Below are 12,500 nucleotides of genomic sequence, written 5' to 3'. Positions count from 1 at the left end.
CAACCACATATATTGACGTGAGATATAAAATTAAAATGAAATGATTTATGGGTATAATATTTTTAATATATATAACGTGAAAGATTAGAGACGTCGTCTATAAGTACATTGAGCATCGATGGAGGACGTTCATGTTGTTTGAGTTATGTGAGATCTCACATCGATTCGAGAGAGGTACAAAATATTACTTGTAAGAGTATGAAAACTTTCTCAAATGAGATCTCACATCGATTCGAGAGAGGTACAAAATATTACTTGTAAGAGTATGAAAACTTTCTCAAACAGACGCGTTTTAAAACTTTGAAAGGAAAGCCAAAAGAGTGTATCAGAGCCCGTTACTGGGCTGTGTGCCAACGAAGACACACTGACCCTCAAAGCAGGTGGATTTGTGAGATCTCGATTTAGTTGGAGATGAGGTACAAAACATTTCATGTAAGGGTACGGAAACCTATTTCTGACAAATGTGTTTTAAAACATCGATGGAAAAGCCAAAGGATTTTGTACGGTTAGACACTGACGGTTCATTGCTCAAAGAAAAAGAGCAGAAATAAATATTTTTCGTTCAGTCAGTAAAGAATCGATAGGTAGAAAAACTCTCACCCACACTGACAAGTCTCGACCAGACTCGTATTTCGTTGGGTATACTTTTTCTATAGGCAACTTTCTAGAAGGTTTTCTCGATAGATACACTATTTTTTCTTCGAATAAAAAATAAACATAAATCATAATTAAAACACATAAAATATCGATAAAAATGTGATTATTTTTCAATAACTGTTTAGATTATAATAAGAATTTATTCACTTTTGGTATATTTAATTCAAATAATAATAATTATAATTTGGACGAATTAATTCTTCTTTTATTCAAATAAATAAATTATTTATGTATTTGATTTCTAAATAATAATATTATTAAATTAGTAAACGCGATTGGATAGGTGCCATGTCATTTCGGGAGATTTTTTTAAAATTTCTATAAGAAAAAAAAGAAATTAATTAAAAATATATTATATTAATAAAACATTTTCGCTTTAGTTTATTTGCTTACTTAATCTGTTTCCACTTTCATTAAAATAATACTAATCACAATAATTAATAATAATCACTAATTAATTAATTAATTAATAATAACCACTATTTTGTACCAAATAAATAAATAAATCCCCTCATTTTTTATATTTTTTAATACGCGCTTTTTAAATTACAGTCTCCAACTCCCACTTAAAATTTTGAATTAAATAAATATCTCACANAAAAAAAAAAAAAAAAAAAAAAAAAAAAAAAAAAAAAAAAAAAAAAAAAAAAAAAAAAGTCCTTTGTAAATTTATACGCTTTTTTTAATATGATTTTTAATTCAATAAATAATAATAAATAAATATATATATACACACACACATATATATATATATATATATGTGTGTGTGCATATAAATAGCTTAATAAATTGGGGCTAAAAAACGTGCGAGCCACGTCCCAATTTTATGCCCACTACATGTCCGAAGCGACAGTTCCTGTGCCACATTACGTGGATTTCAACTAACGGTAACATTTTTTTAAAAAAAAATTAGTTCAGGCATTTTATCTAACGTATTGGCTACAAAGTTTTCAGAAACGATACAAAATTCATTTCCCTTTCTGATTCTTTTCTGATCCTTCTTGGTGCGATCCAAGTAAGCAAGATTGGCTTTAATGGCAGAGAGGGCAGCTGCCCGTTTTGCCCATGGGAAGAGAGCGGTGCTCTGTCAGTGGGTTGTCGGCGTTCAACATCACCGGCTGAAAACGACGTCTTTTGGGCGTGCGTGATTATGACGTAGCCGGCTGGTTGGCGTTATTGGGGAACAGCTGGGGACTGGCTGAAAAGGAAGCGCGCGTATCGGTGAGAAATAGCAATTCTATTCGGCTACGCCTTTGGGCGCCCACCAGGTGTTCGACGAAATGCCTCTTATAAGTAAACTTGGATATCTTTCGTTGCTTTTTTGTGTTTTTTGTGTGTGCATAGCAGCTGGATTGCAAGTCCCTGTTGTTTGGTTGGTTTGCTTTTGCTTTGCTACTTGTTTAGGGCCTTATCTTTTGTTCTGTTTGTAGGTGTATTAGATACGTATTTACCCAACGCCAACTTTTAATTTTGTTCATCATGACTTTCAAAAGTTACATTTTGTTTGTCTTTATTAGTAAGTTACTCCGAAGAATTCTATTTGCAATAAGAACTCTTTAATGCAAATTTGCCTTCAAAAAACAGTCTATAGAGTGCAGATTTAATGGTCAAGGGATATATAAAGAGTTTAGAGAAAATGAATTCAAGTTATGACGCCCACTCCATTAGAGATCTTAGCAACTAATCGTAGTAGGATCAACTGTGAGATTCCACATCGGTTGTGGAGAAGAACGAAACATCCTTTATAAGGACGTCGAAACCTCGTCCGAAAGGAAAAATTCAAAAGGACAATATTTGGTGACAGTGAGTTTTGGGCTGTTACATCAATAGTTGTCTCATAAAAATAGTTGAAATGCGTGGAAAATGACTCGAACACCACGGTTAAAAAAGAACAAAAAGTTGGAACTCCTAAGACTCAAATTAGATATATTTTTTTTTTTTTTTAGAGGAAAGGATTTTAAACTCTGTTCTCTGTTATATTTTATTGTTTTCAAGTCGTGTGTATTTTGGTTTGATGGCTTTTTGTGCGGTGGAAGGGATATAGTAGGCTACTCATCATTTGACTTTTTGACCCTTAGACTGATTAAAGAACTTGACAAAAGGGGTTTGGGCTTCCTTTTTCAAGCTGGATCCATGTTGCCTTTTCGTAAAAGCAACTAAATTTGGCAAATTGTTGTGCTATGATTAGGTTAAAGATTGCCATTCCCACCAGTTGAATGAGAAACCAGCTGCCTTACATCTAGACTCCTCATCCTTTATGTCTCTGTCTCAAGTTTACTAATTGTTTATTTGTTCCTTTTCATGGAGAATATGTAGTTTCCTTTGTCAAAACGAGATGACGTTACATATCGTTCTTTGATTTGTCTCTCGAACATGTTTGATCGAATATATACTCTTTCTTTTACTTTTGTAACAGCCCAAACCCACCGTTAGTAAATATTTTTTTCTTTGGACTTTTCCTTTGGAGTTTCTCCTTTAAAAGGCATATGCTAGGGAGTGGTTTCCACACCCTTATAAAAAGTGTTTCGTTCTCCTCCTCAACCGATGTGCGATCTCAAATCCACCCCCCTTCGAGGCCCAGCGTCCTCGCTGGCACTCGTTCCCTTCTCCAATCGATGTAGTCCAGCGTCCTTGTTGGCACACCGCCTCGTGTCCACCCTTTTTGAGGCTCAACCTCCTCTCTGGCACATCGTTCGGTATCTAGCTCTGATACCATTTGTAATAATCCAAGTCCATAGCTAACAGATATTGTCATCTTTGGGCTTTCCCTTTCGAGCTTCCCCTCAAGGTTTTTAAAACGCGTCTGATAGGGAGAGATTTTCACACCCTTAATAAAAGTATTTCCTTCTCCTCCCCAACCGAGGTAAGATCTTACAACTTTAGTTACACTCGATTTACTTAAATAGTAACTATAATTACTAACGTGAATTAATTGAAATGTGTATGAATTCAAACATGTGATTGTGATAGGATCTTTATACAGTTGTTACGTGCAATACCCAACTTCCATTGTGGGTAGGAGAAAACTTCAATAATGGATAGGAGGAGTTGTGTTTTGTTCTCATTATGATTGAGCCCTACCTCTCCCAAGTTGACTAATTTGAATTCTTTTTGCTGTGAAATCTTCCATTGTCTTCTTGTCCAATGATGAATAAACTAGATCTTTTCTGGATGCATGAATGTGTTTTATCCCTTAAAAAGAGTCAACAAAGGATAGAAATTGGAAATTTCTGAGTAGGGAATGAGTTGAAAATTAAACCAAATGCATGCACTTTTCAATACTAATTTAGAATCTACTTATTTCTAAATCAATTTGAATTCTCGCTTCTCTTTTAGATATATTTTATCGTATAGATTTTGATACATCTTCTTATCTATTTTTCTTGAATGAAATTGCATAACAGCTGTCGTGTGAGATCCCACGTCGGTTGAAGAGAGGAACAAAGCATTTATACAGAAACCTCTCCTTAATTAGACGGCTGACTACAATACGTAATGGGCCAAAACAGACAATATTTACTAGTAGTGGGCTTGAGTTGTTATGTATCGAAAGTGACTATCAGTTCTACATCTTTGATGCTCAGTCTCAAAACTCTTATGATTCGTTGGATTTTAATATTTGTATGCTTTTTGTTGGCAAGCATAATGTTTGCGTAATTGTTGATTATATAGACAATTAGCATCTAAGTGTGATTAATTGTGTTAATTAAGACCAACATTCTCCATAATCCATGGAGAAAGCAAAGTTGTTGAAATATAAGTGGCCAGAAATTCATCTAATCTTGCAATAAATATGCCATACATTCTGTTATTTTCCCCTTGTAGAAGTTATTCCCATTAAATAAATAAATAAATAAATAAATAAATAAATAAAACAATAAAATTCTAAAACATCATGTTTTCTTAAATTGAGGCGTACTCAACTTATAAAATTTTATGTTTCATCTCTGTCATATAATTTCTTGTGAAATTTTAAGAATTTTTTTTTTAAAATTTTTAATAATATTAAAATTCGATGACTTTACAAGTGGTCATTGATCTACTGATCAATGTTAGTATGATCACGACCCCAAAACTTTATTAACTTTTTTACGGGTTTAAATATTACTAAATCTTGATGGTAAAATAAAATTGGAATATATATATATATATATATATATATATATATATATATTAATTAATTAATTAAAAATATATATATTAATTAAAAACCTTGAGAAAAATTATAAAAAAAATATTAAAAATTTCACAAATACCCTTAAAAAAAACATTATACTTTGTTTAAATAAATATCCATAAATTTTAAATGTTTTAAAGATATCCTTAAATTAAAAAATAAAAATAAAAAATCACAAATACTTGTAAACTTAAAAAAATACCCTTAACTTTCAAAAGGGTTAAGGGTTTCCTCCATATATTACGGTAATAATTTTCTTTTAAGGTAAAAATTATTAATGTTAATTTTAAACTTTCATAAATATATTTTTAAAATATAAGAAGATTTTTAATTTTTTTTTATTAGAAGGTTATTAATGAAGTTAAAAAATCAAAGTTATTTTTGAAATCAAGTAGTAATTATTATTCAAAACCAATCATAAATATATTTTTTTTAGACTTTTTTAAAGTTTAAATATATTATTATTATTATTATTTAAGATTTAAGGATATTTCTAACATAAATTTGATAATTTATAGGTATTTTTATTAATTTTTTCCTTTATTACTGTGGTAATTGGCATGGTAACTAAAAATATTATAATTATTTAACTGTACTCGATAATATATATATTATAATAAATTACTAACTTGACTCCCCACTAATTATTTTAGATTGTCGTGTAATTATTGATAATTAGAGGTATATTTATGCAAACCAAAGGTCAATGCAGGGGTTCCTCCGTGTAATTTTCTATCATTGAATTAAAAAAAATTGATATTAATGGCTTGTTTTGTAAAAACCCATATTTTCAGGGGGTGGATTGCAATAATCTCTTGCACTAAAAGCAATAAGTTTGTCGGATTGGGCTTCGGCCCATGATGACGTTTTATGTGGACCAGCATAGGTAAGACTCCGAGCCCAGAAACTTAGCTATTAATGGGCCGTATAGGCCCAATTACGAAAAAAAAGGAAACAAACCGTTAGTCTTGGGAGTTTTTAAAATTTTAGTCGATAGTTGTTACGTCATTTAATTTTCTAAATTAAAATTTAAATGGTTAATTTTTATCTTTCAATTTTTTAAATGTATTTAGAAAAAAATATATTAAATTTATTTTATACTCTTTGATTTTAAATATTAGAATTAGTTTATATGGTTTTGATAAAAATTTCATAAATAATTATTATCGTAAAATTATTTACGAACCTTTATAAGATTTATCATACCCTATTGAATTTTAAAAATTAAAAATGGTTTGAATTATAATAATAAATATAAAATTGGAGACTTTGATCTAAAAAATACGCATCAATTACTATTATATTAAAATAATCTCACGTTAGTAAGCCATTAGTTCTAGATATTTGCAAAAAGAAACCGTACCCTTTTTGTTACAATAGCTCAATTTTTATGGAGCATGAAAGGTAAAAAGAACGACACGAGCACTTACTCATTTTGTACGATGTGCCATGGTATGACCATCTATGATTATTTGATACAAATCATACACTTTTTACTCTCTTGTATTGTTCTGTAACTACCCGATGCCACTGTTAGCAGATATTATATGTTATAATTTGTTACATATCGCCATCGAACTCACGGTTTTAAAACACTTCTATTAAGTAGAGATTTTCACACTCCTATAATGAATGGTTCGTTTACTTCTCCAACCAGCTATTGGGTCATTTTCATTTTGACTAGTTTGCCCTTTTACCTTCCTCCTTCCCCATAACCATGTCCCCTTTTTAATGGCGTTCAATTCCTTCTGTATTTCTGTCTCTCATCACATGCTGTCTCTCTGATCATCACGTGACTCTCTCCCTCTCTTTCAGAGAGATTGACTACTGAGCCCTTTCTCTCTCAGTCTCTGTGACCTTTTTCAGCCCCTTTTCTCCCTTTTTCCTTTAACCCATTTTCCAAACACTCCATTTTCACAGCTCAATCTATAAACCCTTTCAATCTTCTTTACAATCTCTATTTCTTTCCATTTATATTTCTCTATCTCTCTATGTAAGCTTTCAATCATGGGCTGTTTTCAGTCCAAAACCATTCATCTCCCTTCCCCTGACAACGATCCTCCCCCACCACAGCCCAAACCAGATCCAGGTCTGTTTGTTCATCTCTATCAATCTCTTAATCTTTGTGTTTTTTAGTGTCTTTTCATTCAATGATTTCTGGGTTTGTTTTAGTTCTTTGAGTTATTGGGTTTTGATATCGTTTTTGTGGGGTTTTGTAGCTAATGATGAAGAGTTTGAGCTAGTTCCTCCATTCAAGGAGTTTGATCTTGATGAACTTCGAGCTGCCACTAATGGCTTCAGCTCTGAATTGATTGTTTCTGAAAGTGGTGAGAAAGCTCCTAATGTTGTTTATAAAGGGAAGCTTGAGAAAACTCGATTGGTTGCCATTAAACGCTTCTCCAAGCAATCTTGGCCTGATCCTAAACAGTTTGTGGTAATCTCTTTTACTGTTAAGTGAAAATGGGTATGGTTTTGGCTTTGATTTGAGCTTGTTTTTGTGATTTGTTTGTTGATTTGCTTGTGATTATGAACAGATTGAAGCTTCTGGTGTTGGTAAGCTGAGGTTTAAGAGATTGGTTAATTTGATTGGGTGCTGTGCTGAAGGAGATGAGAGGCTGTTGGTGGCTGAGTTTATGCCTAATGATACTCTCTCAAAGCATCTGTTTCATTGTATGGTTTTAGTCTTTTACTTGCTTGAGAATCTGTTTACTTCGTTTATTATCTTTATAATCGTAGCGTTATTTGAAGGATTCGAGTGTTTTACTGTCTCGAAATGGAAGATTCTGATATCGCTTGGTGATTTTGTTCGTTGTACACGTTCTCTAGAACGGGTTTTTTGTGTTTGTTTATGATAAGGAAGGTGTTGGGATGGTACATTATAGAGTTTCGAGTGTTTTGCTTCCTCGAAATGGAAGATTATGATGTCGTTTGGTGATTTTGTCTGTTGTGCTCGTTCTCTAGAACGCGTTTTTTTGTGTTTGTTTATGATAAGGAAGGTGTTGGGATGGTACATTATAGAGTTTCGAGTGTTTTGCTTCCTCGAAATGGAAGATTATGATGTCGTTTGGTGATTTTGTCTGTTGTGCTCGTTCTCTAGAACGCGTTTTTTTGTGTTTGTTTATGATAAGGAAGGTGTTGGGATGGTACATTATAGAGTTTCGAGTGTTTTGCTTCCTCGAAATGGAAGATTATGATGTCGTTTGGTGATTTTGTCTNTTGTGCTCGTTCTCTAGAACGCGTTTTTTTGTGTTTGTTTATGATAAGGAAGGTGTCGGGATGGTACATTATAGAATTTCGCGTGTTTTACTTCCTCAAAATGGAAGATTTTGATATTGTTCGGTGATTTTGTCCATTGTACATGTTTTGTGTTTTACTTCCTCAAAATGGAAGATTTTGATATTGTTCGGTGATTTTGTCCATTGTACATGTTTTCTAGAACGTGTTTTTTGTGTTTGTTTACGACAAGGAAGGTGTTGGGATGGTACATTGTAGAATTTCGAGTGTTTTACTTCCTTAAAATGGAAGATTCTGATATTGTTTGGTGGTTTTGTTTGTTGTACACGTTCTCTAGAACGGGTTTTTTGTGTTTGTTTATGTTAAGGAAGGTGTCGGGATGGTACATCGTAGAATTTCAAGTGTTTTTACTTCCTTAAAATGGAAGATTCTGATATTGTTTGGTGATTTTGTTTGTTGTACACGTTCTCTAGAACGTGTTTTTTGTGTTTGTTTATGACAAGGAAGGTGTCGGGATGGTACATTGTAGAATTTCGAGTGTTTTACTTCCTTAAAATGGAAGATTCTGATATTGTTTGGTGATTTTGTTCGTTGTACACGTTCTCTAGAATGTGTTTTTTATGTTTGTTTATGACAAGGAAGGTGTCGGGATGGTACATTATAGAATTTCAAGTTCGGTGGAGCTTTAGGATTTCATTATCTCGGCATCGGGATTTTCCTTTCTTGTTCTTTCTGAATGATTTCCATTATACCTCAGGGGAAAAGCAACCGTTTCCTTGGGAAATGCGTGTTCGAGTTGCATATTACATAGCACAAGCCCTCGATCATTGCAGCACTGAAAATCGAAAAATATATCATGATCTAAATGCATATAGAGTTCTTTTCGACGAGGTACGCCTTCAAAATTCCTTTGTTTTTAGTGTTTTTAGACTATGAACTTAGTCAATACCAAGCATTTGANCAGGGGAAAAGCAACCGTTTCCTTGGGAAATGCGTGTTCGAGTTGCATATTACATAGCACAAGCCCTCGATCATTGCAGCACTGAAAATCGAAAAATATATCATGATCTAAATGCATATAGAGTTCTTTTCGACGAGGTACGCCTTCAAAATTCCTTTGTTTTTAGTGTTTTTAGACTATGAACTTAGTCAATACTTCGACGAGGTACGCCTTCAAAATTCCTGGATTTTATTCGTTTTTAGACTATGAACTTAGTCAATACCAAGCATTTGATATCGACAATCGGCGTGTTCTATTGTTGGGCTTCATTTGCTCGTGGCAGGACGGGGATCCTCGACTATCCAGTTTTGGTTTGATGAAGAACAGTCAGGATGGAAAAAGCTATAGCACGAACTTAGCTTACACGCCACCAGAGTTTCTACGAACGGGTATGTCACCGAAACATCCGAGCTTCTTAGTTTAAAGAACGGTGTGTCGAGTGATTCTCTATGGTTTTGTTTCGTTCAGGCAGGGTCATACCAGAGAGTGTGATCTATAGCTATGGAACCATTTTGCTGGACCTTTTAAGTGGGAAGCACATTCCCCCGAGCCATGTACGATAACGTTCATCTCCGTCCATCTTTGAATTTGTTTGTTATTCGATGAATCTTGTGTTTTCTTGTCTGCAACGCTCGTTTATCTGGCTCGTCGTCTCGGTTATATGAACAGGCACTAGATTTGCTAAGAGGGAAGAACTTATTACTGTTAATGGATTCATCCTTGGAAGGACAATATGGAGATGATGATGCAACTCAGTTGATTGATCTTTCTTCTAAATGTCTGCAATACGAGGCTAAAGATCGACCCGATATAAAATTTATTTTTTCAGCAGTGGAGCCTCTGCAAAAGCAAGAGGTAAACGTTTTAACGTCGTTTACTTGACCGAAGATTTATTTTTTCGACACGGGGTTATGTTATCCTAAATTCTTTTGAGTTTTCTTAACGTCGATATCCTCGTTATCCTAGGTTGCATCACACGTACTAATGGGGTTGACAAAAACACCAGTGGTGTTGCCAACGATGCTTTCGGCACTCGGGAAAGCCTGCGTTCGGATGGATCTTACTGCCGTACACGACATACTACTTAAAGTTGGTTACAAAGACGAGGAGGGCGCTGAGAGCGAAGTACGTTCTTTTTTTGCCTCGGTTTATATAAAGTAAATTGCATTACATTTTTTGTTCGTATGCTTGTCGTAAGGCCTACATCACGATGCGTTGAGGACGGTTTCGAGTTATTGATTTTCCTCCTAGGAGCTTTGAATTTGGAAACTTGGAGGGTATCTCTAAACATTTCATGCCCTTAGCTCTTCACTTGGGGCACCCCTTGAGTTTCTAAATACCCATTAAGGGTAGCCCTTTCCATTCAATAGGGATTGTTCTAGTTAAAATTGCTTTATTCATGTAGAATAGATACAAAATTGAGATTAGTCGAGGTGTACAAGCTAGCCTAGACCGTCACGGTGAGATCCCACATTAGTTGGAGAAGGAAACAAAATAATCTTTATAAGGGTGCGGAAACCTCTCTTTAGCATACACGTTTTAAAAACTTTGAGGGGAAACCAAAGAGGACAATATCTGCTAGAGGTGGGTTGTAGCTGTTAAAAGTGGTATCAGAGCTAGACATTGAGCGGTGTGCCGCGAGGACGTTGGGCCCTAAAGGGGGATGGACACCAAGCGGTGTGCCAACAAGGATGCTGGTCCCGAAGGGGGGTGGATTGTGAGATCCCACATCGGTTGGAGGGGGGAACAAAATATTCTGTATAAGGATGTGGAAACCTCTCCCTAGCTGACGCGTTTTAAAAACTTTGGAGAAACTCGAAAGAAGACAATATTTGTTAGCCGTAGGTTTGAGTTGTTACAAATGGTATCAGAGTCAGACACCGGGCGGTGTGCCAGCGAGGGCATTGGGCTCCAAAAGGGGGTGGACACCGGCAGTGTGCCACATCGGTTGGAGAGCGGAATGAAACATTCTTTATAAGGGTGTAGAAATTTTTTCCTAGTAGACACGTTTTAATAACTTTGAGAGAAAACCCGAATAGGAAAAGCTCAAAGAGAACAATATCTGCTAGCGGTTGACGCATGATAGTGGTTTCATCAATCTTATGTAAGTGAATGTTTGCTTCTCTTCAATCTGCAGCTTTCATTCCAAGAGTGGACTCAACCAATCTTATGTAAGTGAATGTTTGCTTCTCTTCAATCTGCAGCTTTCATTCCAAGAGTGGACTCAACAAGTGCAAGACATGTTGAACACAAAAAAGTTTGGGGATATTGCATTCAGAGACAAGGACTACAAAAACGCCATCGAGTACTACTCGAAGGTGCATTCTACTATCTCGACTTTATAGCTCCAATGGCACGGGTAGTTCACTAGCTTGCCACATTTGTTCGACTTCTCTGCTAATAACATTACGATCATCTTTTGAACTGCAGCTAGTATCAATGATGTCGGTCCCTTCTGGTACCGTCTTTGTGAGACGAGCGCTCTCCTACCTAATGGTTGGTCAACCTGAACTCGCATTAAGAGACGCAATGCAAGCTCAAGTATGCTTGCCCGAGTGGCCGACTTCCTTCTATATGCAGGCTCTCGCCCTCTCAAAACTAGGAATGGAATCAGACGCACAGGATATGCTCAACGACGGAGCCTCCTTCGAAGCAAAGAAGCAAAACATCTGGCGCAGTTAAACGGGGCGTGACGATCCGAGCCGAAGAATCGATGTTTTGGCCAAGGTAAGCATTTACATGTTGGGTTAACTCCTGATGTTTTAGACATCATAGAATCAACATTGATAATGTTAAATTTGACACTTTTGAGGGGTTTTTTTTGAAATTATTCTTTTATTTTGGAATTCTTGCAAATACTTTTTAATAGGGGGACTGACTTGCAAATCAGAGCTTCTCTTCAACTTTTTAACAGAGGAGGAGGAGACAAAGCAAAGAGATGGAATAAACAGGCAGAGCCCCAACTACTCTAAAGGGATAAAATTATAAAAAAACAAAAGTGTAAGGATATTATTATAATATAAGAAAAATAATTTAGAGGGTTTCTATATAATATTGATGGTTTTCAGGGATCTTTTTGCAATTTATCATTACTTTCTCCCATTTTATCCATTTTTAATTATCTTTATATTCTGCTGAAAAAATAAGGATTTTTTTTTTAATGCTTAAAGTTCGAGGATAATATGTTACTTAGCTTCAAAGGAATTTTTATTATTTTATTATTTTTATTTTAATATTATTCTTAGAAAAATAAAAATAAAAAGTGCTAAAAAAAATTCTTTATTTTAATATTACTTTGGTAAAATTTCTGTAAAATTCTTTTTTTAATTCTTAAATGGGAATATTCTAAAAAAATGTCATTATTTTTTAGTAAATTAGTTTTTTTTTTTTTTTTTTTTTTTTTTTTTTTTTTTTTTTTTTTTTTTTTTTTTT

General features: G+C 34.4%; 1 protein-coding gene across 1 annotated transcript; it reads left to right on the top strand.

Annotated features, from left to right (window-relative positions):
- The first annotated feature begins 6,609 nt into the window (after positions 1–6,609).
- On the top strand, positions 6,610–12,146 carry LOC111473813 (probable serine/threonine-protein kinase At4g35230). The gene is made up of 11 exons (XM_023119197.1): positions 6,610–6,923; positions 7,054–7,268; positions 7,369–7,504; positions 8,826–8,959; positions 9,352–9,457; positions 9,537–9,622; positions 9,738–9,923; positions 10,035–10,193; positions 11,273–11,386; positions 11,499–11,795; positions 11,938–12,146. The coding sequence occupies exons 1-10, from the start codon at positions 6,842–6,844 to the stop codon at positions 11,748–11,750; spliced, it is 1,470 nt and encodes a 489-aa protein (XP_022974965.1). The 5' UTR covers positions 6,610–6,841; the 3' UTR covers positions 11,751–11,795; positions 11,938–12,146.
- Positions 12,147–12,500: the final 354 nt, after the last annotated feature.

Source organism: Cucurbita maxima, unplaced genomic scaffold (genome assembly GCF_002738345.1).
Source record: "Cucurbita maxima cultivar Rimu unplaced genomic scaffold, Cmax_1.0 Cma_Scf00168, whole genome shotgun sequence".
Taxonomy (NCBI): Eukaryota; Viridiplantae; Streptophyta; class Magnoliopsida; order Cucurbitales; family Cucurbitaceae; genus Cucurbita; species Cucurbita maxima.
Note: the sequence above shows the minus strand (reverse complement) of the source record. Positions and strands in the feature narration are given on the sequence as shown.

Coding starts and splice junctions, on each gene's coding strand:
- LOC111473813 (XM_023119197.1), top strand. CDS start 6,842: ATGGGCTGTTTTCAGTCCAAAACCATTCATCTCCCTTCCCCTGACAAC. Junction 7,505..8,825: donor CTCAAAGCATCTGTTTCATT/GTATGGTTTTAG, acceptor ATTATACCTCAG/GGGAAAAGCAACCGTTTCCT. Junction 9,924..10,034: donor AGCCTCTGCAAAAGCAAGAG/GTAAACGTTTTA, acceptor TCGTTATCCTAG/GTTGCATCACACGTACTAAT.